Source organism: Pelodiscus sinensis, chromosome 14, assembly GCF_052426305.1.
Source record: "Pelodiscus sinensis isolate ZL-2025 chromosome 14, ASM5242630v1, whole genome shotgun sequence".
NCBI lineage: Eukaryota > Metazoa > Chordata > Testudines > Trionychidae > Pelodiscus > Pelodiscus sinensis.
Window position 1 is genome coordinate 46,877,393 of NC_143065.1, and position 27,133 is coordinate 46,904,525.

Genomic DNA, 27,133 nt, shown 5'->3' on the forward strand with positions numbered 1-27,133 from the left:
CTGCTGTCTGTCTGTCCGTCCCCTCCCCTGCGCTCCGTCCGTCCGTCCCCTCCCCTGCTGTCTGTCTGTCCGTCTCCTCCCCCTGCGCTCCGTCCGTCCGTCCCCTCCCCTGCTGTCTGTCTGTCCGTCTCCTCCCCCTGCGCTCCGTCCGTCCGTCCCCTCCCCCTGCGCTCCGTCTGTCCGTCCCCTCCCCTGCTGTCTGTCTGTCCGTCCCCTCCCCTGCGCTCCGTCTGTCCATCCCCTCCCCTGCTGTCTGTCTGTCCGTCCCCTCCCCTGCGCTCCGTCTGTCCGTCCCCTCCCCTGTGCTCCGTCTGTCCGTCCCCTCCCCTGCTGTCTGTCTGTCCGTCCCCTCCCCTGCGCTCCGTCTGTCCGTCCCCTCCCCTGTGCTCCGTCTGTCCGTCCCCTCCCCTGCTGTCTGTCTGTCCGTCCCCTCCCCTGTGCTCCGTCTGTCCGTCCCCTCCCCTGCGCTCCGTCTGTCCGTCCCCTCCCCTGCTGTCTGTCTGTCCGTCCCCTCCCCCTGCGCTCCGTCTGTCTGTCCCATCCCCCTGCGCTCCGTCTGTCCGTCCCCTCCCCTGCTGTCTGTCTGTCCGTCCCCTCCCCTGCGCTCCGTCTGTCTGTCTGTCCCATCCCCCTGCGCTCCGTCTGTCCGTCCCCTCCCCTGCGCTCCGTCTGTCCGTCCCCCCCCTGCGCTCCGTCCGTCCGTCCCCCCCCTGCGCTCCGTCCGTCCGTCCCCTCCCCTGCTGTCTGTCTGTCTGTCCCATCCCCCTGCTGTCTGTCTGTCCGTCCCCTCCCCTGCGCTCCGTCTGTCCGTCCCCTCCCCTGTGCTCCGTCTGTCCGTCCCCTCCCCTGCGCTCCGTCTGTCCGTCCCCCCCCTGCGCTCCGTCCGTCTGTCCGTCCCCTCCCCTGCGCTCCGTCTGTCCGTCCCCTCCCCTGCTGTCTGTCTGTCTGTCTGTCCGTCTGTCCGTCCCCCCCCTGCGCTCCGTCCGTCTGTCCGTCCCCTCCCCTGCGCTCCGTCTGTCCGTCCCCCCCCTGCGCTCCGTCTGTCCGTCCCCCCCCTGCGCTCCGTCCGTCCGTCCCCCCCCCCCCCCCCCCCTGCGCTCCGTCCGTCCGTCCCCTCCCCTGCTGTCTGTCTGTCTGTCCCATCCCCCTGCTGTCTGTCTGTCCGTCCCCTCCCCTGCGCTCCGTCCGTCTGTCCGTCCCCTCCCCTGCGCTCCGTCTGTCTATCTGTCCACCCGTCCCCTGTCTGTCCACCCGTCTGTCCGTCCCCTCCCCTGCGCTCCGTCTGTCCGTCTCCTCCCCTGCGCTCCGTCTGTCTGTCTGTCCATCCGTCTGTCTGTCCGTCCCCTCCCCTGCGCTCCGTCTGTCCGTCCCCTTCCCTGCGCTCCGTCCGTCTGTCCGTCCCCTCCCCCTGCTGTCTGTCTGTCCGTCCCCTCCCCTGCGCTCCGTCCGTCTGTCCGTCCCCTCCCCTGCTGTCTGTCTGTCCGTCCCCTCCCCCTGCTGTCCGTCTGTCTATCTTTCCACCCGTCCCCTGTCTGTCCACCCGTCTGTCCGTCCCCTCCCCTGCGCTCTGTCTGTCCATCTCCTCCCCTGCGCTCCGTCTGTCCGTCCCCTCCCCTGCGCTCCGTCTGTCTGTCTGTCCCATCCCCCTGCTGTCTGTCTGTCCGTCCCCTCCCCTGCGCTCCGTCTGTCCGTCCCCTTCCCTGCGCTCCGTCCGTCTGTCCGTCCCCTCCTCCTACTGTCTGTCTGTCCGTCCCCTCCCCTGCGCTCCGTCTGTCCGTCCCCTTCCCTGCGCTCCGTCCGTCTGTCCGTCCCCTCCCCCTGCTGTCTGTCTGTCCGTCCCCTCCCCTGCGCTCCGTCTGTCCGTCCCCTCCCCCTGCTGTCTGTCTGTCTGTCCCCTCCCCTGCGCTCCGTCTGTCCGTCCCCTCCCCTGCGCTGCGTCTGTCCGTCCCCTCCCCTGCGCTCCGTCTGTCTGTCTGTCCCATCCCCCTGCTGTCTGTCTGTCCGTCCCCTCCCCTGCGCTCCGTCTGTCCGTCCCCTCCCCTGCGCTCCGTCTGTCCGTCCCCTCCCCCTGCTGTCTGTCTGTCTGTCTGTCCCATCCCCCTGCTGTCTGTCTGTCCGTCCCCTTCCCCAGCTGTCTGTCTGTCCGTCCCCTTCCCCTGCTGTCTGTCTGTCTGTCCCATCCCCCTGCTGTCTGTCTGTCCGTCCCCTCCCTCTGCTGTCCGTCTGTCTATCTGTCCACCCGTCCCCTGTCTGTCCACCCGTCTGTCCCATCCCCCTGTGGTGTATCCATCCCCTTCCCCAGCTGTCTGTCCGTCCGTCCCCTCCCCCTGCGCTCCATCTGTCCGTCCCCTCCCTCTGCTGTCCGTCTGTCTATCTGTCCACCCGTCCCCTGTCTGTCCACCCGTCTGTCCCATCCCCCTGTGGTGTATCCATCCCCTTCCCCAGCTGTCTGTCTGTCCGTCCCCTCCCCCTGCGCTCCGTCTGTCCGTCCCCTCCTCCTGCTGTCCGTCTGTCTATCTGTCCACCCGTCCCCTGTCTGTCCACCCGTCTGTCCCATCCCCCTGTGGTGTATCCATCCCCTTCCCCAGCTGTCTGTCTGTCCCCTCCCCGTGCTGTCCGTCCATCTGTCCCCTCCCCCGCTATCTGCCTTTTCCATTCACCCCCTCTCCCAGCTCTTTGCTTGTCTGTCTCCTTTCTTGCCTGGTGGCCTAACCCCCAGCCTCCACTTGTCCCCTGCGTCCCCTTCCCCGGCCGGCTGGGCTGCACCCGCCCCCCACCCCAGACGCCTCTCTGGGCTGCAGCCAAACCGCTCCACAGAGCCTGGACGCTGCCGAGCCTGGGCCGGCCCTGTCGCCCGGCTGTCCCTGTGTCTGCCTGTTTGTCCGTCTGTCTCACGGCCCCGGGCCCTGCGAGAGACCCCTGCGTAGGCCAGCACACAAGGGGGGCCAGGAGCCTGCTGGCCCTGCCCTGAGCCATCTCCCCCAGGAGCCCATGGGCCTCTGCAGCAACACCAGGCAGCCAGGCTCAGGCCTCAGCTCCTTACGTGGGAGCTGTCCAGGGGAAGGGTGTGAAGGACAAGTTGCCTCCCCCTCCCCCGCTGCCCCATCAGACAGACCAGCAACAGGGAGAAGGGGGACTTCAAAGCAGCTGCGCCGGCAGGGCTGAGCCCCGGCTCAGCTGTGTGGGGCTGCCCCTTTGAAATGCTGCCTGGGCGTTTCAAAAGGGCAGCACCACGGGGAGCCTGGGGGCAGCTGGAGTCCCCCACTGAGCCCGGCTCCGGGCGGCGTTTCAAAGGGGCAGCGCCATGTAGAGCCCAGGGCATCTGGAGTCCCCCGCTGAGCCCGGCTCCGTGCAGCGTTTCAAAGGGGCAGTGCTACGTGGAGCCCGGGGACAGCTGGAGTCCCCCGCTGAGCCCGGCTCCGTGCGGCGTTTCAAAGGGGCAGTGCTACGTGGAGCCCGGGGACAGCTGGAGTCCCCCGCTGAGCCCGGCTCCGTGCAGCGTTTCAAAGGGGCAGTGCTACGTGGAGCCCAGGGACAGCTGGAGTCCCCCGCTGTGCCCGGCTCCGTGCCGCGTTTCAAAGGGGCAGCGCCACGTGGAGCCCGGGGGCAGCTGGAGTCCCCCGCTGAGCCCAGCTCCGTGTGCTGTTTCAAAGGGGCAGTGCCACGTGGAGCCCAGGGCAGCTGGAGTCCACTGCTGAGCCCGGCTCCATGCGGTGTTTCAAGGGGGCAGCACCATGGGGAGCCCGGGGCAGCGGTGGGACTCTGGTTCCCCACGACCCCTGGCTCCGTGCGGTGCGACCACTTTGAAATGCGCAAGAGCCGCTGCTGGGGACTTTCCTACTTTTCAAAGCTGCCAATGCCTGCCGCCCAGAGTCAGTGGGACTACCCCTGCCCCAGCTGCCCAAGAGCCCCAGCCCGTCTAGTCAATTAAACACTCACTGTAGTAAATTGAGGGTCAGTAACATGGAGTCAGCAGGCCTAAATAGAGGTCTATAACATGAAAACAGCAACAGGCCTGCAATCTAGTGAGCAAGACTTTGGTTCAGTAACAGGAGACAAGAAAGAGGCCCTATTGATAACTGTGCGATTGTGTAAGTTAGGTCGAGCATGGAAGGACACAGGGAGGCACTGGGTACAGACTGTAAGCCAAAGGGGAGTATTGGAACATCTTAATAGAAATGTCTTGGTACAAAAACTCCCTAAAAACTAATGCACATACCAACCTAGGTTCAGGACTGGGTCGGAATTGACAGCATGAGGGATAGTAAGTGAGCCCCCTTCCCTAAGGTGAGGGGTGGTAACTAGGCAACAGAGGGTCGTAATCTGGTGCGTAAAGAAGTGATGTAAGTTGTTTGTACCTGTCTATAAAAGGACACCGCAGAGGGTGCTCTCCGGCCGACCTTGTGGGGGGCGCACTAGGCGCCTGAACGGCAGGTGTCATTGCCTAAACTTACAGAGTGCACAGTAGCTTAACTTTGACTAACTGCTGTTAATATCTGTTATATGGCAATAGGCCTGCCCGGTGTTGGCACCGTGTCAACGCGGGCCATAGTGCCCAGTGGTGTCACATTGGACTGATCTCTGTTACCAGCTGGTAGAGCTTCGCATCTGACAATAAACCTGCTCGACTGATTTCAGACCTTGCCTGCATCTGTCGTTTCCGGGGCCTCTCAGAGATCTCGTGTTGACCCAAGTGCACGGGGTCTAACACTCTAGATAAAGGGAGCACCCATTGTTACGCACGCAGCCGAGAGTTTAACAACGGAGTAGAGGTCCTGCCAGGAGCGCGCCAGGACAACCCTGACCAGACGACGCTGACACCGACAGTCCAGACCACCGAAGGCACGAAAACACCGAGGTACGACACTCGCCCGTGAACATCCTCAGCCCAGAGACCCGTCCGAGCCCACCCACCGGGCTGTGCTCCTCTGTCTCTTCAGGCCCAAGGGAGGGGCATGCGCCCAGACCCCCTTCTTACGCAGGCTCCCGGGGTCTCCCCCTTGCCCACTGGTGGGTCCTGGTGCCAGTTCCCCGGCCCAGGCTGCTTGTCACGAGGCCTCGCTGCAGCGTCTTTCACTCAGCTCCACCCGCCCGTCACCTGGGGACCGGGCCTGGAGGACACCCTGCAGCTGCTGCCTCTCCTGGGACCCAGCCTGGGCCTGGCCCCATTGCTGTCCCTCACCGTGGCTCCGGGCCCTTGTGCTCAGTGCAGAGGAGCTGAAGGGGGCAGGGCCGGGAGACTCCTGCGAGTGACGTGCAGGGCTGTGCGGCCCAGTGGGTGCAGAAGGGCTGACATGCTGCTGTGGGGCCAGGCAGGAGGGCCGAGGAGTCTGGGCACCCAGGGGCAGCCCCTAGCACGGGGATCCAGGAAGCCACTGGGACCCCCAAGAGCCACAACACTCACACCTACACCCAGCCACCAAGGCCATGTCTGCGCTAGGGTTGCCAGTGCAAGTCACCCTGGCCAGCGCACAGCTGCCGCACTCAGCAGGCTGTTGTGCGTGTGCGTCGCACCAGGAGGGTGTGTGTCGATGCACGGGGAGGTGCACCAGAGGGTGGGATCCCCAGGAGCTCCCCGCCGCTGTTCAGGTCTTGGTGACGCAGGGCTGGGCAGAACCAAGTCATGCAGCAAGCGCTCAGCAGTGTTCTCCATCCCATAATATCACCTCCAGCCTATCACGTTCACCCGTTTTCAACTTCCCAAGACCCACGCGTCCCTCCTGGCTGTCCGCCTCTGAACGGCACTGCAGGCCCAGGAGCCCCGCCCCCCACAGGAGACCTGGCTTGGGACCAGGAACACGCCGGACTCCAAGATGCTTTATGCAAAACAGGCCCTGGCCCGGATCGGGGTTGCGGTACCATCTGCGGAATGGGTCTCCCCCTCGCGCATGGACCACTCGGGCATGCAACGTGGGGTCTGTCTGAGGTGCCAGGGCTAACAAGGGCCATTACTGCTGCTCCAGAAACCTAATGGCTCGGTGATCAACCCAGCAACCTGCAAATGGGAGCGTTTGTCCTGTGACCCAAACTGCGCTTGGCCCTAGAAAGACACGTGCCCAGGCACCTGGTACTGGAATCCATCTCCAGCCTGGTACCTTTCCACAGGTATGGGGGATGCGAACAAAGGGTCCCCCTGTGGCGGTACGTCAGGTTCCCCCCGATCCTGCACCCCGTCTGCAGCAAGATGAGACGCCGCCAGCAGTAGAACGGAGGGTTTATTGCTCCTCCAGGATACAGCCCAGCATGGACGTGATGCCGTTTCAGGAGTCAGGGCCAGGAAACCTCAGACCCCTTGGATTAGGGGGTCCATTGTCATCACTGGACCCTCAGCTCCCAGCTAAGGCTGCTTCCTTCATATTTCCAGCCTGCAATGGCCTCTTCCCCCGAAACCTCCCTTCCTTTGTTCCCTGCCTGCCCTCAACCAGCCAGACAGGTTGGGTCTTTGCCTACATGCCGTAAGGCAGCCGTCCTGCTGGGCAGAGCTACAGGTACCGGCCAGTAGGGGTCACCCCAGCCCACACAGCCACCAGTGGATGTCCAGAGGGTATGGCCTGCCCGCTATAGCACATCTCTCCCACTTCCGAGAGTGAACTGAGCAGGGTCACTCCGCTCGTGACCTAGGGAAGTTCGGGCCCCCCCACGGGACAGCGCGTCGGCGATGATGTTGGCGCTCCCCTTGACGTGGATCACTTCCATGTCGTAGTCCTGCAGGAGCAGGCTCCACCGCAGCAGCTTGGCGTTCGTCCCTTTCATCTGGTGCAGCCAGGTCAGGGGGCAGTGGTCGGTGAACACCGTGAAACGCCGGCCAAACAGGTACGGCTGCAGCTTTTGCAGGGCCCACACCATGGCCAGGCGTTCCCTCTCTACGGTCGCGTAGCTCCGCTCCCGGGGCAGCAGCTTCCTGCTCAGGTACACGATGGGGTGACGTTCCCCTTTCTCGTCCGCCTGCATCAGCACCGCCCCCAGCCCGGTGTCCGAGGCGTCCGTAAACACGATAAAGGGCTTGTCGAAGTCTGGGTTTACCAGCACTGGGGCCTTGGCCAGGGCTCCCTTCAGTGCACAGAGAGCCCTCTGGCACTGCTCCGTCCAGACCACCCTGTCGGGCCTCCCCTTCCTGCACAGCTCTGTGATCGGGGCAGCGATGGAGCTGAAGTTGGGCACAAACCTCCGGTAGTACCCCGCCATCCCAATGAAAGCCTGGACCTGCTTCTTGGTCTGGGGCACAGGCCAGTCCCGGATGGCCTCCACTTTGGCCGGCTCTGGCTTCAAGCAGCCGCTCCCCACCTTATGGCCCAGGTAGGACACTTCGGCCATTCCAACATTGCACTTCCCAGCCTTTACGGTCAGCCCAGCCTCCCTCAGCCGATCCAGTACCTGGCTGACCTGGGCCACGTGGTCCTCCCAGGACTGGCTGAAGACACAGATGTCATCGATGTACGCTAGGGCACAGTTCTCCATTCCCAGCAGCAGCTGGTCCACCAGGTGCTGGAAGGTGGCCCGTGCTCCCTTGTGGCCAAAGGGCAGGACCAGGAACTCATAGAGCCCCACTGCGGTGATAAATGTCGATTTCAGCCTGGTCTCAGGGTCTTGCGGCACCTGCCAGTAGCCCTTGGTGAGGTCCAGGGTGGTGAGATAGCGAGCTCCCCCCAGCTTGTCCAGGAGCTCGTCGGGCCTTGGCATCGGGTAGGCGTCGGACACCGTGACGGCGTTGAGCTTCCGGTAGTCCACGCAGAACCGGATCGACCCGTCCTTCTTGGGAACCAGCACCATGGGAGAGGCCCAGGGGCTGGAGGACGGCTGGATCACCCCCAGGGCCAACATGTCCTGGACCTCTCTCTCCAGGTCCTGGGCTGTTTTCCCCGTGACCCTGAATGGGGAGCAGCGCACCGGGGGGTGAGTGCCCGTCTGCACCCGGTGGACAGCCAGGTTGGTGAGACCAGGCTTGTTGGAGAACAGCTGCTGGTGGGAGCGCAGCACCTCCCGGATCTCGGCCTGCTGGGCCGGGGTGAGCTGGTCCGAGAGGGGAATTGACTCCAGTGAAGAGTCCTCTCCGGTCCCAGGGAACAGGCCTACCAGGGGATCCTCCCCCTGGGCCTGCACACGGCCAGCACTGAGTTCTGGCCCCAATACGGCTTCATCATGTTAACATGATTCACCCGCTGGCCGCGCGTCCGGCCCGTCAGCTCCACCACGTAGTTCACCTCGTTCAGCTGCTTAACCACCTTGAAGGGGCCGTCCCAGGCGGCTTGCAGCTTGTTCTTCCGCACGGGGATCAGGACCATCACCTGGTCCCCGGTAGCGTAGGCGCGGGCCCGTGCATTGCGGTCGTACCAGACCTTCTGCTTCCTCTGGGCCCTGCTCAGGTTCTCTCTGGCCAGGCCCATGAACTTGGAAAGTCTTTCCTGGAATGTCAGGACGTATTCTACGACCGGCTCACCCTCACTCATCTCTCAGTAAATCCAAGGGCCCCCCTCACCCACCTCCCATACATCTGCTCTAACGGGGAGAACCCTGTGGACTCCTGGGGCACCTCCCCGTATGCGAACAGCAGGTGGGGTAGGTACTTGTCCCAGTCCTGCGGGTGTTTGTGTATAAAGGTCCGTAGCATCTGCTTCAGAGTCCCATTGAACCTCTCCACCAGCCCGTTGGTCTGGGGGTGATACGCTGAGGCCCAGGTGTGCTGGACCCCGCACTTCTCCCACAAGCACCGGAGCAGGGCCGACATGAAGTTGGATCCCTGGTCCGTGAGGACCTCCTGGGGCAACCCCACCCTGCTGAAAAGGGCCAGCAGCGCGTCTGCCACAGTGTTTGCCTTGATAGAGGGCAGAGCCACGGCCTCGGGTAGCAGGTGGTGAAATCCACCCCCTCCAGGATGTATTCCTTCCCCGTCCGGGTCAGCCTGCTGAAAGGTCCCCCTATATCCATTGCCACCTTCTGGAAAGGCTCCTCTAGGATGGGCAGGGGCCTCAAAGCAGCTTTCCCCCTATCTTGGGCCTTCCCCACCCGCTGGCAGGGGTCGCAGGACCGGCAGTACCGCTGGACAGCTGCAAATACCCCCGGCCAGGAGAAGTTTTGGAGCAGCCTCAGCCGGGTGCGCCAGATCCCCTGGTGTCCCAAGAAGGGGACGTCATGGGCCAGGTACAGCAGCTTGCGGCGATACCTTTGGGGGACCACCAGCTGTCATTGGAGCCCCCATCCTCCAACTTTCCCGGGGGAGCCATTCCCAGTACAGGAATCCCCACTCCCACAGGAACCTCTCCTGGCAATCTCCCTCTGTGGTCTGAGCTACGCCCAGGTTGGCCCGGTCCCTCAGGGTCCGCAAGGAGGGGTCTGCCTGCACCTCAGCCTGGAATTCAGCAGCTGGGGCAGGGACAGGGCCCTGTTCCCCCCCCCCGCCCCACCTGGGTCCAGAGTCCCATCTTGGCCAGGCTCCATGTCTGCTGGGGTGGGGCCCTGAGCCCCCTGCAGGGAGCCCTCCCCTGAGTCAGGGTCACCAGCCCCTCGCTGGCTCTGGCTGCGGGTGGTGACCAGGGCCCTGTGGGGTCCATCTGGTCATTCCTCTAGGTCCCCCCATCAGCACCTCCGTGGGCAAGTGCTGGTGACCCCCACCTCCTTGGGGCCTCCTTTTCTGATGCACCCGGACTACGTGCACCTTAAACGGGGTCCTGTCTATGGCCCTCAGGGTCAGCTGAGTATTGGGCACCATGTGGTCTGGGGCTACGACCTCGGGCCAGGCCAGTGTCACCTCCGCCCCCGTGTCCCAGAAACCCGCCACCTCCCTGCCATCCACCTGCAGGGGCACGAGGCTCTCGCTCCGCGGGGCTGCCCTGCCCCCACCCGGTACACGGAGAGACCCGCCTCTGGAGCGTCAGGTCTCTGGGAGGCCTTGGCCTGAGCCACCTTCCCCCGGCTCTGAGCTGAGGTTTGCCTGCTGGCCCCTGCCTCTGGGGCAGCCTGCCCCTCCCCCAGCCAGGTAACCTTGGAAAGTCCCAGGTCGTGGGCCCTGTCCTGGTGCCTGGTGCACTCAGCCCTCGTGTCCCCTTTGCCTGCAGCGGTGGCAAGTTAGGTCCTGTGGGCCCCTTCAGGCGGCTCCGCCCAGACCCTGGCTGGTTCTCGGGGATGCAGACAGCTGGTCCCTGTCTCTTGGGCTCGCCTCAGAGGTGCCTCTCTCCATCGCTCAGCCGAGATCCGGTCCCTGCGCGATTCCCTCTCTCCAGGACTCCTGTTCACCCCCGGACCGGCTCTCCATGAACTCGTCCGCCGGCCTCCTGGGTCCTCTGGCCTCCGGTCCTTGAGCCACAGCCTCAGGCTGGGCAGACACGCTTCATAGAGCTGCTCCAGCATCATCAGCTTAAGCAGCTCCTCTGCGGTCTGGGCCCCGGCCCCGCGCACCCACTTGCGGCAGGATTGCGCCAGGCGGGAGCCAGATCCTCTCCCCTGGCCCCTTCTGCGCCCCCCGGAACTTCCTCCTGTACGTCTCGGGGTCAGCCCAACTTGTGCAGCAGGGCCTCTCTGACCCGTTCGCAGTCGCGCGGCTGCAGATCCTCCAGCTGGTTGAGCCCCCCTGCGGCCTCCTGATCCAGCAAGGGGGGAGCTGCTGGAGCCGGTCCGCTGGGGGGTCTGGTGCAGCTCACAGGCCCACTCGAAGGGGCTGAGGAACCATCCATGCCCCTGCGTTCTTACATTGGGCCAACACGAGCTTCTCAAAATGTCTGGTCGCCCCAGGCCCCCTGGGGCCCTCCCCACTCACCGCAGCCGGGGCCCCTCGGCTCCTCCGCTCCGCCATGGCCAGCTCATGCTGCCGCTGCCTCTCCCGGTCCTGGCGCTCCTCCCTACGGTCCTCTAACTCCTTTAGCCGCCCTCGCTCTGCCAGGCTGGACCCCGCCCTAGACGGGGTAGAGCGTGACCCGGCGGGCACCGTGTTTCTCTGGCGGGCTCCAGCCCTCCGTCCGGTCTGAGAGCCTGAGACCCTCGCCGGGGGGGTCTGGCTGCTCCCCGCCGGGACAGGATCCCGGCCCCTGGACTGGTCATTCTCTTCCAGCCAGGCGATCAACTGGGCCTTGGTTGCTGCCCCCGTGGCCAGGCCCCTCTCTAAAGAGCCCCACAAGCTCTGCCTTCGGGAGTCAGGTGTAGGCCATCAACCCGCTGGGCCCCGAGGTATAAACTCACCGGCCGAGTGCTGCAGCGCCCACGACTCCCAGGAACCGCTTTGCTCTGTCTCCAGGACGCCTGGCTCTACGCCCCTTCCCTCTACTGCGCCTTGGCACTCGCTGCTGGAAGCTCCACCCACGGGGTGCAGGGCATCCCACTCCTGACACCACTGGGACGGCGCGTCGGGTACTCCCCCTCCCCCCTGCAGCAAGAACAGACTCCGCCAGCCAGTGGTATAGAAAGGGTTTATTGCTCCTCCAGGATACAGCACCACTGTTTCAGGAGTCAGGGCCAGGAAACCTCAGACCCCTTGGATTAGGGGGTCCATCGTCATCACTAGACCCTCAGCCCTCAGCTAAGGCTGCTTCCTTCATGTTCCCCAGCCAGCAACTGCCCCTTCCCCCGAAACCTCCCTTCCTTTGTTCCCTGCCTGCCCTCAACCGGCCAGACAGGTTGGGTCTTTGCCTATGTGCCTTAAGGCAGCCGTCCTGCTGGGCAGAGCTACAGGTACCGGCCAGTAGGGGTCACCCCAGCCCACACAGCCACCAGGGGATGCCCAGAGGGCACGGCCTGCCCACCACAGCACATCCCCTCCCTGGGGAAAGTCCACGTGCGCAAGGGGAAGTCCTTTGCCTTCAGCTGCCTTTGGAAACGGCCTGGCCCGCCCTAAGAGGAGACAAAGGACTTTGCAGAAGCCGTAGACCCCGGCCAGAGGGAAGAGCAGCTCTGCCATGCAGCTGGTACGGGGGCAAGAACAGCTGCTTCGGGCAGGAATTCGCAGGGAGCAGGTTTCTCGTGGATTAGAAGCAGCTAAGTGGTTTTGTTCATGTTAGTTTAGTAACTGGCTTTGCTCTGTCTGTTTGCACTCGCAGCCACTTAGCGCCCCCTGCCTGTGCCCGGGACACACTCTGGTTTCTCATCGGGCCCAGTGTCGATAGCCGTTCCCTGGGGGAGGCTCCGCTGGGCGTCTCTGCCCCCCCTGAGAAGGGGGCCGGCCTCATGAGTCTGCCTGTGTACAGCTGTCCCAGAGCAGGACAGATTGACTGGGCCTTTGGTCCCATTTGGCGGTTGGGTTCCTGGCTGAGGTGTTACAGCTGGATCCTCCTGGAGCTGAACTGGGGCAGGGTCTGTGTTGCTCTCCGGGGGGGTGACCCCAACTCTGCGCCTGGGCTGGGGGAGACCAGGGCTGCTGGCCCAGCAGCACAGGGTGGTGGGGAGCCCAGCGGGCAGGAAGGTGGCATCAGAGGCTTGATCAGGCCGTGGGGGGACAAGCCCAAGGGGATTTCTGTGAGTCAGGCCGCCACGCCCCCAGCCGTCTGAGGGAGAGCGAGAGCTGACGCAGCGCTGCGGGTGGCGAGCACCCAGCGGCAGAAGGGCCCAGCGATGTGCACGGAACAGTGGGGTCGCCTTGCAGCGCCGACTGGGGCTGGCAAGCCGGGGCAGGGGCTGTGGGCTGCACGAGGCCTCGTTCCTGGAGCCAGCGCCGAGCTGGCCCCACCCTGCAGCGCAGGGACGCCAGGCGGAGAGCTCCAGAGACGCGAGGGGGCCGTACCATGCCACCCTGCGTGGGGGACGCCAGGCGGAGAGCTCCAGAGACGCGAGGGGGCCGTACCATGCCACCCTGCGTGGGGGACGCCAGGCGGAGAGCTCCAGAGACGCGAGGGGGCCGTACCATGCCACCCTGCCTGGGGGACGCCAGGCGGAGAGCTCCAGAGACGCGAGGGGGCCGTACCATGCCACCCTGCGTGGGGGACGCCAGGCGGAGAGCTCCAGAGACGTGAGGGGGCCGTACCATGCCACCCTGCAGCGCAGGGACGCCAGGCGGAGAGCTCCAGAGACGTGAGGGGGCCGTACCATGCCACCCTGCGTGGGGGACGCCAGGCGGAGAGCTCCAGAGACGCGAGGGGGCCGTACCATGCCACCCTGCGTGGGGGACGCCAGGCGGAGAGCTCCAGAGACGCGAGGGGGCTGTACCATGCCACCCTGCCTGGGGGACGCCAGGCAGAGAGCTCCAGAGACGCGAGGGGGCCGTACCATGCCACCCTGCCTGGGGGACGCCAGGCGGAGAGCTCCAGAGACGCGAGGGGGCCGTACCATGCCACCCTGCGTGGGGGACGCCAGGCGGAGAGCTCCAGAGACGCGAGGGGGCCGTACCATGCCACCCTGCCTGGGGGACGCCAGGCGGAGAGCTCCAGGGACGCGAGGGGGCCGTACCATGCCACCCTGCCTGGGGGACGCCAGGCGGAGAGCTCCAGAGACGCGAGGGGGCCATACCATGCCACCCTGCCTGGGGGACGCCAGGAGGAGAGCTCCAGGGACGCGAGGGGGCCGTACCATGCCACCCTGCCTGGGGGACGCCAGGCGGAGAGCTCCAGAGAAGCGAGGGGGCCGTACCATGCCACCCTGCGTGGGGGACGCACTGTGAGGGCCGTGGGCATGCAGAGCCGTTTGCTGTCTCCTGTTGTGCTGGGCTGGGCTCCTGGCCACGTGCAAGACATGGTAGAGCTCGGGGGGGCCAGCGGGCCCCGGGGACACGTCTCGCCCATCAGTGCCCGCTGGCCAGGGAAGCGGCAGCACAGCCCCAAGCACACAGGACGCTCAGCAAGCTCCAAGCACGGCCCTTCTTTCCCGGCCCCGCCCGCCTCTGCCTCCGGGCGCTGCGAGCGCGACGTGGCGAGATGCAGCAGCGGCTCCGCAGTGCGCGGCCCGGTGGGAGGGGCGGGGGCTGCCAGGGGGCGGGTGCTCAGTGCAAACGCCAGACTGACGGTCGTTGCTGCCGGCTGCGTCCTGCCCGGCAGGCGCGAGGCAAGGGGGCACTGCCCCAGGGTGCAGGGCACAGGCAGGCTGGGCTGGGTGCCCCGTGCTTAGCCTGGGGGCCACGCGGGCACAGGCCCCTGCCAGCGCAGCGGCTCATGCTGGGGGTTCCTGACTCCCCATTTGGCACTGAGCCCTTGTGCCACGAGCGCTGCGGGCTGGTCCCTTCCCTGCCGGCCAGCACCAGCCCTTCAGTCTGTCCCGGCGGCCCCTGCCCTGGCTGTCTGGCCGCCCGCACTTGGGGGCTTGGCTGCTGGTGGGCGCTGAGCGCTGGCTCCATTGCCCCACAAGGCCTATGGAAGCGTCTCAAGATTCACAGGCCGTGCCCGCGTCCATAAGCAAACTGCCACGTCCCTGGGGCCCACGGAGCCACGGCGCGGCCTCTTGGCTGGAGCAGCAGGGCGCGAGCTAGAGCCTCCGTCGCGCCGCAGGGCACCCGAGGGGCCTTCTCCGGAGCCAGGCTTGGCTGCCAGGACTGGGGGGGTCCCAAGTGGCCCTGGCACACGGTGCAGGGGTATCCTGTCCCCCATACTCCTCCTTGGGGGTGCGCCCATGCGGGGGGCGGGGGTCTGCCAAGTACGGCATGGCCCTTGTGACGTAGTGGGGGTACTTGCTGGGCTGTGGTGACCCCTGCTGTCTGGAGCAAGACCCAGCAGGGAAAGCCTCACTATGCAAAGGTAATGCCAAACCTGTTGAACCAGTGGCCAGACACCCCCCATGGAGAGGAACAAAGGAAGGTGGATGCTGCCCTGGCTGGGGGGCAGGGCTGGAAGGGAGTTAGTTAGTTGCTGGCTGTCTGGGAGCATGGAGGAGACAGCCTAGGGAGAGGAGCTGGAGTTTAGGGGCCCAGTCTCCCCCATCTCAAGGGGGCCTGAGGCATCCTAGCCCAGCTCTGTGACCAGACTACATCTGTGCTGTGCTGTATCCTGGAGAGGCAATAAACCTCCTCTATTCCACCGGCTGGTGCAGTCTGTTTGTGCCATTTCGGGGTGCAGGAGACGGGGGACCCCAACGCGCCGTCACAGCCCTGACCGACTGCTGGCGGCTAGTGCACCTGCTTCAGCCCCTTGGCTCCCAGCCAGCACTACCGTGGTCCCTGGTGCAGCCCTTCCCCTGCCTCTCCCATGCTGCTCCCAGAGCTCCAGCATTCTTGGGCCTGCACAGCCTCTCCCCCTCCCAAGCCCTGCAGATCCTGTAGCTTCAGCTGGGGCGTGTCCGGAGCCGGGCGCCGGCCAGGTGCCCCAGTGGGGAGCCGCGAGGTGCACTCGAGAGCAGGGTGTGTCCGGAGCCAGGCGCCGGCCTGGTGCCCCAGTGGGGAGCCGCGAGGTGCGCTCGAGAGCAGGGCGTGTCCGGAGCCGGGCGCCGGCCTGGTGCCCCAGTGGGGAGCCGCGAGGTGCGCTCGAGAGCAGGGCGTGTCCGGAGCCGGGCGCCGGCCTGGTGCCCCAGTGGGGAGCCGCGAGGTGCGCTCGAGAGCAGGGCGTGTCCGGAGCCGGGCGCCGGCCTGGTGCCCCAGTGGGGAGCCGCGAGGTGCGCTCGAGAGCAGGGCGTGTCCGGAGCCGGGCGCCGGCCTGGTGCCCCAGTGGGGAGCCGCGAGGTGCGCTCGAGAGCAGGGCATGTCCGGAGCCGGGCGCCGGCCTGGTGCCCCAGTGGGGAGCCGCGAGGTGCGCTCGAGAGCAGGGCGCGTCCGGAGCCGGGCGCCGGCCTGGTGCCCCAGTGGGGAGCCGCGAGGTGCGCTCGAGAGCAGGGCGCGTCCGGAGCCGGGCACAGTCGGGGGCAGGGCAGTAGCATTCCCAGCGAGACCAGAGCCGCGGAGCCGGGCATGGTGGGACGTGGACCTGACTCGGCACCACACAGGCCAGGGGGCTCTAGGGCAGCCCGACGGGAGACCAGTGCAAGTGCAGCCGCATGCTCCTGCCCGGAAAGGTGTCAGCTCTAGGCTCCTAGGGCCCTCGTGAGGCACGAGCCCCGTCTCTGCCCACCCGGCGGGACCCAGCTCTTCCAGCCGAGTGCACCGCCGACCGGCAAACCCACCCGCACGCTTGTGGTGGACTCATAACATTTGCAGCTGCATATTTTTGTATTCATTATGCAAATAGTGAATATGCAAATACAGTGTTACCAGTCCACCCAAAGCCCCGGCCCCCAGAGCCCATCCCGTGCCAGCCCCCCACCCCTCCAGTACCCCCCCGCGCCAGCCACTGACCCCAGAGTCCCTTCACCCAACTCCCCAGTGCCAGCCTCCTGCCCTCAGAGCCCCCCAGTGCCAGCCCCCCATCCCTCCAGTACCCCCCCCGCGCCAGCCACTGACCCCAGAGTCCCTTCACCCAACTCCCCAGTGCCAGCCTCCTGCCCTCAGAGCCCCCAGTGCCAGCCCCCCACCCCTCCAGTACCCCCCCGCGCCAGCCACTGACCCCAGAGTCCCTTCACCCAACTCCCCAGTGCCAGCCTCCTGCCCTCAGAGCCCCCCAGTGCCAGCCCCCCACCCCTCCAGTACCCCCCCGCGCCAGCCACTGACCCCAGAGTCCCTTCACCCAACTCCCCAGTGCCAGCCTCCTGCCCTCAGAGCCCCCCAGTGCCAGCCCCCCACCCCTCCAGTACCCCCCCGCGCCAGCCACTGACCCCAGAGTCCCTTCACCCAACTCCCCAGTGCCAGCCTCCTGCCCTCAGAGCCCCCCAGTGCCAGCCCCCCACCCCTCCAGTACCCCCCCGCGCCAGCCACTGACCCCAGAGTCCCTTCACCCAACTCCCCAGTGCCAGCCTCCTGCCCTCAGAGCCCCCCAGTGCCAGCCCCCCACCCCTCCAGTACCCCCCCGCGCCAGCCACTGACCCCAGAGTCCCTTCACCCAACTCCCCAGTGCCAGCCTCCTGCCCTCAGAGCCCCCCAGTGCCAGCCCCCCACCCCTCCAGTACCCCCCCGCGCCAGCCACTGACCCCAGAGTCCCTTCACCCAACTCCCCAGTGCCAGCCTCCTGCCCTCAGAGCCCCCCAGTGCCAGCCCCCCACCCCTCCAGTACCCCCCCGCGCCAGCCACTGACCCCAGAGTCCCTTCACCCAACTCCCCAGTGCCAGCCCCCCATCCCAAACACCTGAGCCAGCGCCCACCCCGCAGAGCCCCACACCAGACCCCCCCGAGCCAGCCTCCTGTTTCCAGAGCCCCACTGCACCCAACCTCCACAGAGCCATCCCTAGGCCCCACTACTAGCCCCAGCCCAGAGCCGCCCAAGCCAGCCCCTGCCTGTTACAGCCCCTCACCCTCTGGGCCCCCTAGCACTAGCCCTACCCCCACAGCCCCCCCAGTGTCAGCCCCTTGCCTCAGAGTCCAACCGCCCTTTGGAGCTCCCCAGTACTAGCTCCAAGCTCAGACCCCCCAGTATTAGCTTCACCCCCCGGGGCCCCTCACCCCAGAGCCCCCAGTGTAGCTCTGCCCTGCCCCCACACCTCGCCCTGCCTCCCAGCCGCCAGCTGAGCGCTGCTGCCTGGGCCGTGGCTGCTCTAAGGCTGCCGTGCCGCAAAGCGCTCTTCCGCGGCCGGGAGGAGACCCGCCCCTGCCCAGCGCTGGTTGGCTGAGAGACGGGGCAGGACACGCCTCTCCCGCCAGCTGCGGTGGGGGCGGGGTACCCCAGAGGGCTGGGGCCCGCTGCGCCAGGGTGCACGTGATCAGGCCCTGGCTGACCCGAAGAGCTGGCGGATGGCAGGACGGGGGCTCTCCGGCGGGACCGACAGACGCAGCCAAACAGGGTCTGTAGCAGCCTGGCGGTGGGGCCTGGAGCCCGCCGTGGGGCAGGCCGACCGCAGGCCCACGGCCTGTGCCAGGGACTAACAAACCCAGGCTGGGCTGGAGCAGGCAGCCAGGGGACACGCAGGCAGGACTCGCAGTGCAAACCAGGAGCCTCGGCGCCAGGCTGCCACGAGGGAGGAGGGGCCGCGGGGGGCAGGCACACTGACGGGGCATTCCAAGGGGCTCTTTAATGGCAGAGGCACAGAGGAGAGCCTGCAGCTCTGTGGCAGCACAGCAGTGCAAAGCACAGAGGGAAACTGAGGCACACATTACAACCTGCAAAACTTGCCAGTCGGCACAGCACCCCCGTGTGGCCCTGAGCGTGGCCTGCAGCTCCCTGGGGCGGGGCTGTCTGCCTGGGGCAAGGTCCTGCTAACGTCCGTGGCAGCCCACGCTGCCCCCTGCTGGAGCCGCTTAGCCAGGGCTGGGCTCTGCCCGGTGGCCTGCTGACCGTGTCCGTGCGCTGCTGGGGTGCCAAGGGCTGGGGGCCGCAGCCCGGTCCCAGCACACGTCCCGCTCCCGTGGGCCCAGCCCCGGCCCAGCCACGCAGGCCAGAGACCTGCTCCTGGGGCCAGCCCGGGCCCTGCAGTGCCCCCGGCCTCCCCTGGGGGCGCCACAGCACCGCCGGGCAGGACAGAGCCGGGCCGGCCACAGGGGCCACGGAGGGGGGCTGGGAGCGAGGCGGGGCAGGCGAGGGCCATGGGGCTGCCGAAGCCACGGCCGTTACCGGTGCCTCTTGCGGACGCTGACCAGCTCCTGGTGAATGGCGCTGAAGCTGGGCCGCTTCCGAGGGTCGTATTCCCAGCACCGCTGCATCAGCCTGTACACGTCCTCCGGGCACTGCTCGGGGGGGTCCAGCCGCACCCCTGGGGAGACAGGCAGCAGGCTCAGAGCCCTGGAGCGGGAGAGCCAGAAACACCGGGAGCCCCTGGGCAGCATGGCTCCTTCCCTGTGTCGGCCTGGCACTGCCGGGCTGGGGGACGGGCCAGGCACCTCCTGCTTCGGCAGAGCCGGCTCCGGCGCGGGGAGAGGGGCCGTAGCGCCCGGCTGTGAGGAAGGGGGGATTTGGGGGCTCGGAGGGGGTTGCACACGGGGGGGGGCTCAGTGCCCGGATGTTACTGGTCAATGTGACAAGGGGGGGAGTTTTGGGGGCTCAGGGGGGGGTTGCACACGGGGGGGGGCTCAGTGCCCGGATGTTACTGGTCAATGTGACAAGGGGGGGAGTTTTGGGGGTTCAGGGGGGGGTTGCACACGGGGGGGGCTCAGTGCCCGGATGTTACTGGTCAATGTGACAAGGGGGGAGTTTTGGGGGCTCAGGGGGGGGTTGCACACGGGGGGGGGCTCAGTGCCCGGATGTTACTGGTCAATGTGACAAGGGGGGGAGTTTTGGGGGCTCAGGGGGGGGTTGCACACGAGGGGGGGCTCAGTGCCCGGATGTTACTGGTCAATGTGACAAGGGGGGGAGTTTTGGGGGCTCAGAGGGGGGTTGCACACGGGGGGGGGCTCAGTGCCCAGATGTTACTGGTCAATGTGACAAGGGGGGGAGTTTTGGGGGCTCAGGGGGGGTTGCACACGGGGGGGCTCAGTGCCCGGATGTTACTGGTCAATGTGACAAGGGGGGGAGTTTTGGGGGCTCAGGGGGGGTTGCACACGGGGGGGCTCAGTGCCCGGATGTTACTGGTCAATGTGACAAGGGGGGGAGTTTTGGGGACTCGGGGGGGGTTGCACACGGGGGGGGGCTCAGTGCCCGGATGTTACTGGTCAATGTGACAAGGGGGGGAGTTTTGGGGGTTCAGGGGGGTTGCACACGGGGGGGGGCTCAGTGCCCGGATGTTACTGGTCAATGTGACAAGGGGGGGAGTTTTGGGGGCTCAGGGGGGGTTGCACACGGGGGGGGCTCAGTGCCCGGATGTTACTGGTCAATGTGACAAGGGGGGGAGTTTTGGGGACTCGGGGGGGGTTGCACACGGGGGGGGGCTCAGTGCCCGGATGTTACTGGTCAATGTGACAAGGGGGGGAGTTTTGGGGGCTCGGGGGGGGTTGCACACGGGGGGGGCTCAGTGCCCGGATGTTACTGGTCAATGTGACAAGGGGGGGAGTTTTGGGGGTTCAGGGGGGGGTTGCACATGGGGGGGCTCAGTGCCCAGATGTTACTGGTCAATGTGACAAGGGGGGGAGTTTTGGGGGCTCAGGGGGGGGTTGCACACGGGGGGGGGCTCAGTGCCCGGATGTTACTGGTCAATGTGACAAGGGGGGAGTTTTGGGGACTCGGGGGTTGCACACGGGGGGGGGCTCAGTGCCCGGATGTTACTGGTCAATGTGACAAGGGGGGGAGTTTTGGGGGCTCAGGGGGGGGTTGCACACGGGGGGGGGCTCAGTGCCCGGATGTTACTGGTCAATGTGACAAGGGGGGGAGTTTTGGGGGCTCGGGGGGGGGGGGGGGGGGGGGGGGGGGTTGCACACGGGGGGGGCTCAGTGCCTGGATGTTACTGGTCAATGTGACAAGGGGGGGAGTTTTGGGGGCTCAGGGGGGGTTGCACACGGGGGGGGCTCAGTGCCCGGATGTTACTGGTCAATGTGACAAGGGGGGGAGTTTTGGGGGCTCAGAGGGGGGTTGCACACGGGGGGGGGCTCAGTGCCCGGATGTTACTGGTCAATGTGACAAGGGGGGGAGTTTTGGGGGTTCAGGGGGGTTGCACACGGGGGGGGCTCAGTGCCCGGATGTTACTGGTCAATGTGACAAGGGGGGGGAGTTGGTTGTTGCAGGGAACAGCCCAGAGTTGGAGCCGGGGTGTCTGGTGCCCTGGGGCCCTGGCCCCGCTCAGAGCACACGGCCGGTTCCGGCCAGACACAGACAAGGGGCTCAGAGGGGACCCGACCGGCCCAGCGGGTCCCAGCGAGGGGGGGACATTGGGCGGGAAGGGGGGGAGAAGAGGGGCCCAGGCGACCCGGTTACCTGGGGAGAGGCAATGGCGGGGGAGGGGCTGTTGCTGGGGTACTGGGGGCTCTGCTGGGAGACGGGGCTGTTTTGGGGGGCAGGGCAGGGCAGGCAGGACTCAGCCGGCTGCGGGGAGACTGACGTGGGGCCGGGGGCCCAGGCCGACTGGCCCGAGGGATCCTTCGCTGGGTTCAAAGCTCCATCGCCCTCCTGCTGGGCGCTGGCTGGGGGTCGCTCTGGGCTAGTCCCCTGGGGGGGGCCCTGGGGGCCGGGGGAGGGGACCCCTGAGGGGCTCACGCCAGAGGCAGGCGGCTGGAGGGCCCGAGAGGCGCCGTCCCGGAGGCGGAGGGGCGCCCCCCCAGGTGAGAGTGGCCCCCCAAGAGAGGGTAGCCGCACTGGAGTGGCCCCTGGGAACGGGCTGTCCCACTGCCGCTGGAGGGGGGACCCCCGAGGGGGGCTGCCGCCCTGGGGGGATCCGCCCGGGGACAGGCAGGCCGAGTGTGGGCACCACCTGTGAGCCGTCACACGGGCGCCCTGCTCGGGCAGGGCCAGCTCCACCGGGGGCCGCTGTGGTAACGCTGTGAGCGTGCCTCGGTTTCCCTGCTTACCCGCCTCGATGGCCTCGCGCGTCTGGGTGTTGCTCAGGGAGGAGTAGGGGACGGCGCCCAGGCTGAAGGCTTCCCACAGCAAGATCCCAAAGCTCCAGACATCACTCTCGGAGGTGTAGCGGCCTGGGGAGACGGGGCTTTAGGCAGGTCCCTGCAGGGTTCCCAGGCAGGCCCGGACCCTGAGGCGGCCTGAGCAGCCTCCGCCAGGCCTGGCATCTGACCCCCCTTCCCATGACTTCCCGCTGCCCGCCAGAGGGACCCAGCCAGCCCAGTAAATCCCTGCAGGCAAGGGGCTGCCCCACGTCAGGCTGGAGGGGAGCAGGAGGAGCCATGTGGCCTCGGGGCTCCAGCCTGCACCTGCGGGTGCCCCTTGAGGGGCGAGCGAGGCCCCGGGCAGCCTGGCGGGGCCCGGCGCCCGTACCGTAGTTCAGCGCCTCGGGGGCCGTCCATTTCACCGGGATCTGCCTCATGCCGCCCGTGGAGGCGTAGACCCCGTCCTCCTCCTCCCGCGACATCCCGAAGTCGCTGATCTTCAGCGCGTTCTTCTCCGCCACCAGGCAGTTGCGGGCCGCGAGGTCCCTGCGGGGGCAGAGCCGAGAGCCCCTCACCCACTGGCAGGCACGGCTCCAAGTCAGCCCGCCGGAGGGCCCCCCCGCCTGGCTCCCGGCGGCACTAGGCCTGCTGGCCAGAGCCTGGGCCCGCCCGGCGCGTGGGGCGGGACACTGCCCTCGGGGCAGCCCTGGCCAAGGGGCCGCAGGAACGCAGGCTCACCGGTGGATGCAATGCTTGCTCTCCAGGTACTCCATCCCAGCGGCCGCGCTCTCCGTCATCCGCAGCAGCTCCCTCACCCTCAGCTGCTGCCCCTCGGCGCGCAGGAAGCTCAGGAAGTCCCCACCTGCGGGAGGGGGGGCAGGGCTCGTGAGCAAGTGGGGGGGCTGCACACTGCGGGCCTGCCTCGGTTTCCCCCCCTGCGGGAGGAGGGGCAGGGCTCGTGAGCAAGTGGGGGGGGAGCTGCACACTGCGGGCCTGCCTCGGTTTCCCCACCTGCGGGAGGAGGGGCAGGGCTCGTGAGCAAGTGGGGGGGGAGCTGCACACTGCGGGCCTGCCTCGGTTTCCCCACCTGCAGGAGGAGGGGCAGGGCTCGTGAGCAAGTGGGGGGGCTGCACACTGCGGGCCTGCCTCGGTTTCCCCCCCGCGGGAGGAGGGGCAGGGCTCGTGAGCAAGTGGGGGGTCTGCACACTGCGGGCCTGCCTCGGTTTCCCCCCCTGCGGGAGGAGGGGCAGGGCTCGTGAGCTAGTGGGGGGGGAGCTGCACACTGCCGGCCTGCCTCGGTTTCCCCCCCCGCGGGAGGAGGGGCAGGGCTCGTGAGCTAGTGGGGGGGCTGCACACTGCAGGCCTGCCTCGGTTTCCCCCCCGTGGGAGGAGGGGCAGGGCTCGTGAGCTAGTGGGGGGGCTGCACACTGCAGGCCTGCCTCGGTTTCCCCCCCTGCAGGAGGAGGGGCAGGGCTCGTGAGCTAGTGGGGGGGGAGCTGCACACTGCAGGCCTGCCTCGGTTTCCCCCCCGCGAAAGGAGGGGCAGGGCTCGTGAGCTAGTGGGGGGGGCTGCACACTGCAGGCCTGCCTCGGTTTCCCCCCCACGGGAGGAGGGGCAGGGCTCGTGAGCTAGTGGCGGGGGAGCTGCACACTGCGGGCCTGCCTCGGTTTCCCCCCCTGCGGGAGGAGGGGCAGTGCTCGTGAGCTAGCGGGGGGGTTGCACACTGCAGGCCTGCCTCGGTTTCCCCCCCTGCAGGAGGAGGGGCAGAGCTCGTGAGCTAGTGGGGGGGGAGCTGCACACTGCGGGCCTGCCTCGGTTTCCCCCCCTGCGGGAGGAGGGGCAGAGCTCGTGAGCTAGTGGGGGGGAGCTGCACACTGCAGGCCTGCCTCAGTTTCCCTGTGTGCTGCCGCAGGCTGGGGCGAGGCTGTGAGGAAGTGGGGCTGGATTTACGCTGCTCCCTTTGTCATGCTGCGCCTGGTTTCTACTCTCCTGTGCTGCCTGCCTCAGTTTCCCTGGGCACGGCACCGGTGCCTGGACGGGGCAGGGAATTTGGGCAGGGCTCACTGAGGGAGGCTGCCCAGCCCAGCCCGTACCCAAGGGCCAAGGCTCTCTGGACGTGACAAGGGACCCCTTTTGCCCCGGAGGTGGGGCTGGCGCAGGGGGGTAGGAGTGACGCTGGCTGGCTCGGGGCCCCTCCTGTGCTCCCTGCCGGCTGGGAGCCCCCCGCGGGGTGGGGACAGGGCCCAGGGACTCCCCGCCTCAGGAGCGAGTGGAGGGGCCGGACGGAGAGGAGCTGGGGGGGCCCAAGGGAGAGCAGAGGGTGCAGAGGAGACCTCCAAGTGCTGAGGGGGACCAGGCCTGGGGCCCGCAGAGTTTCCTGGGCTGGACTCAGACGCTCCATAGACCCTGCTGCTTACGCGCGCCTGGAGACCAGCACAATGCTCCTGGGGCCGGAGCGAGGGGACGCCTGGAGGGGCTCGCGGCAGAGCCAGGCTGGGGGGGGAGCAGAGGGGCTCGCGGCAGAGCCAGGCTGGGCGGGGGGGCAGAGGGGCTCGCGGCAGAGCCAGGCCGGGGGGGGGGAGCAGAGGGGCTCGCGGCAGAGCCAGGCTGGGAGGGGGAGCAGAGGGGCCCGCGGCAGAGCCAGGCTGGAGGGGGAAGCAGAGGGGCCCGCGGCAGAGCCAGGCTGGGAGGGGGAGCAGAGGGGCTCGCGGCAGAGCCAGGCCGGGGGGGGGAAGCAGAGGGGCTCGCGGCAGAGCCAGGCTGGGAGGGGGAGCAGAGGGGCTCGCGGCAGAGCCAGGCTGGGAGGGGGAGCAGAGGGGCTCGCGGCAGAGCCAGGCCGGGGGGGGGAAGCAGAGGGGCCCGCGGCAGAGCCAGGCTGGGGGGGGGAAGCAGAGGGGCTCGCGGCAGAGCCAGGCTGGGAGGGGGGAGCAGAGGGGCTCGCGGCAGAGCCAGGCTGGGGGGGGGAAGCAGAGGGGCTCGCGGCAGAGCCAGGCTGGGAGGGGGAGCAGAGGGGCCCGCGGCAGAGCCAGGCTGGGGGGGGGAAGCAGAGGGGCTCGCGGCAGAGCCAGGCTGGGGGGGGGAGCAGAGGGGCTCGCGGCAGAGCCAGGCCGGGGGGGGGAAGCAGAGGGGCTCGCGGCAGAGCCAGGCTGGGAGGGGGGGGAGCAGAGGGGCTCGCGGCAGAGCCAGGCTGGGGGGGGGAGCAGAGGGGCCCGCGGCAGAGCCAGGCTGGGGGGGGAGCAGAGGGGCCCGCGGCAGAGCCAGGCTGGGGGGGGGAAGCAGAGGGGCCCGCGGCAGAGCCAGGCTGGGGGGGGGAAGCAGAGGGGCCCACGGCAGAGCCAGGCTGGGGGGGGGAAGCAGAGGGGCCCGCGGCAGAGCCAGGCTGGGAGGGGGAGCAGAGGGGCTCGCGGCAGAGCCAGGCTGGGGGGGGGAGCAGAGGGGCCCGCGGCAGAGCCAGCCTGGGGGGGGGGAGCAGAGGGGCTCGCGGCAGAGCCAGGCTGGGAGGGGGAGCAGAGGGGCTCGCGGCAGAGCCAGGCTGGGAGGGGGAGCAGAGGGGCCCGCGGCAGAGCCAGGCTGGGGGGGGGAAGCAGAGGGGCTCGCGGCAGAGCCAGGCTGGGAGGGGGGAGCAGAGGGGCTCGCGGCAGAGCCAGGCCGGGGGGGGGAGCAGAGGGGCTCGCGGCAGAGCCAGGCCGGGGGGGGGGAGCAGAGGGGCTCGCGGCAGAGCCAGGCCGGGGGGGGGAAGCAGAGGGGCTCGCGGCAGAGCCAGGCTGGGAGGGGAAGCAGAGGGGCTCGCGGCAGAGCCAGGCTGGGAGGGGGAGCAGAGGGGCTCGCGGCAGAGCCAGGCTGGGGGGGGGAGCAGAGGGGCCCGCAGCAGAGCCAGGCTGGGGGGGGGAGCAGAGGGGCCCGCGGCAGAGCCAGGCTGGGGGGGGGAAGCAGAGGGGCCCACGGCAGAGCCAGGCTGGGGGGGGGAAGCAGAGGGGCCCACGGCAGAGCCAGGCTGGGGGGGGGAAGCAGAGGGGCCCGCGGCAGAGCCAGGCTGGGGGGGGGAGCAGAGGGGCCCACGGCAGAGCCAGGCTGGGGGGGGGAAGCAGAGGGGCCCGCGGCAGAGCCAGGCTGGGGGGGGGAAGCAGAGGGGCCCACGGCAGAGCCAGGCTGGGGGGGGGAAGCAGAGGGGCCCACGGCAGAGCCAGGCTGGGGGGGGGAGCAGAGGGGCCCACGGCAGAGCCAGGCTGGGGGGGGGAAGCAGAGGGGCCCGCGGCAGAGCCAGGCCGGGGGGGGGAAGCAGAGGGGCCCACGGCAGAGCCAGGCTGGGGGGGGGAAGCAGAGGGGCCCGCGGCAGAGCCAGGCTGGGGGGGGGAGCAGAGGGGCTCGCGGCAGAGCCAGGCGGGGGGGGGGAAGCAGAGGGGCCTGCGGCAGAGCCAGGCTGGGGGGAAGCAGAGGGGCCCGCGGCAGAGCCAGGCTGGGGGGAAGCAGAGGGGCTTGCGGCAGAGCCAGGCTGGGGGGGGGGAAGCAGAGGGGCCCGCGGCAGAGCCAGGCCGGGGGGGGGGAAGCAGAGGGGCCCGCGGCAGAGCCAGGCCGGGGGGGGGGGAAGCAGAGGGGCTCGCGGCAGAGCCAGGCTGGGGGGGGGAAGCAGAGGGGCTCGCGGCAGAGCCAGGCTGGGGGGGGGAGCAGAGGGGCCCGCGGCAGAGCCAGGCTGGAGGGAGGAGCAGAGGGGCTCGCGGCAGAGCCAGGCTGGGGGGGGGAAGCAGAGGGGCCCGCGGCAGAGCCAGGCCGGGGGGGGAGCAGAGGGGCTCGCGGCAGAGCCAGGCTGGGGGGGGGAAGCAGAGGGGCTCGCGGCAGAGCCAGGCTGGGAGGGGGAGCAGAGGGGCCCGCGGCAGAGCCAGGCTGGGGGGGGAGCAGAGGGGCTCGCGGCAGAGCCAGGCTGGGGGGGGGAAGCAGAGGGGCTCGCGGCAGAGCCAGGCTGGAGGGGGAAGCAGAGGGGCCCGCGGCAGAGCCAGGCCGGGGGGGGGAAGCAGAGGGGCTCGCGGCAGAGCCAGGCCGGGGGGGGGAAGCAGAGGGGCCCGCGGCAGAGCCAGGCCGGGGGGGGGAAGCAGAGGGGCCCGCGGCAGAGCCAGGCCGGGGGGGGAAGCAGAGGGGCCCGCGGCAGAGCCAGGCCGGGGGGGGGAAGCAGAGGGGCCCACGGCAGAGCCAGGCCGGGGGGGGGGAAGCAGAGGGGCTCGCGGCAGAGCCAGGCTGGGGGGGGGAAGCAGAGGGGCCCGCGGCAGAGCCAGGCCGGGGGGGGAAGCAGAGGGGCTCGCGGCAGAGCCAGGCCGGGGGGGGGAAGCAGAGGGGCCCGCGGCAGAGCCAGGCTGGGGGGGGGAAGCAGAGGGGCCCGCGGCAGAGCCAGGCTGGGGGGGGAAGCAGAGGGGCTCGCGGCAGAGCCAGGCTGGGGGGGGAAGCAGAGGGGCCCGCGGCAGAGCCAGGCCGGGGGGGGGGGAAGCAGAGGGGCTCGCGGCAGAGCCAGGCTGGGGGGGGAGCAGAGGGGCTCGCGGCAGAGCCAGGCTGGAGGGGGGAGCAGAGGGGCTCGCGGCAGAGCCAGGCTGGGGGGGGGAAGCAGAGGGGCCCGCGGCAGAGCCAGGCCGGGGGGGGGAAGCAGAGGGGCCCGCGGCAGAGCCAGGCCGGGGGGGGAAGCAGAGGGGCTCGCGGCAGAGCCAGGCCGGGGGGGGGGAAGCAGAGGGGCTCGCGGCAGAGCCAGGCTGGGGGGGGGAAGCAGAGGGGCCCGCGGCAGAGCCAGGCCGGGGGGGGGAAGCAGAGGGGCCCGCGGCAGAGCCAGG

General features: G+C 68.6%; 1 protein-coding gene across 1 annotated transcript in view; it reads right to left on the bottom strand.

The window, feature by feature from the left end:
- Positions 1-17,911: 17,911 nt before the first annotated feature.
- FES (FES proto-oncogene, tyrosine kinase) overlaps positions 17,912-27,133 on the bottom strand; it is a 49,522-nt gene continuing 40,300 nt past the window's right edge. Inside the window, 4 exon segments of the mRNA XM_089781870.1 lie at positions 17,912-18,609; positions 21,290-21,412; positions 21,711-21,868; positions 22,061-22,184. Of these exon segments, the coding sequence (XP_089637996.1) occupies positions 18,467-18,609; positions 21,290-21,412; positions 21,711-21,868; positions 22,061-22,184 (548 nt within the window). The 3' untranslated portion in view covers positions 17,912-18,466.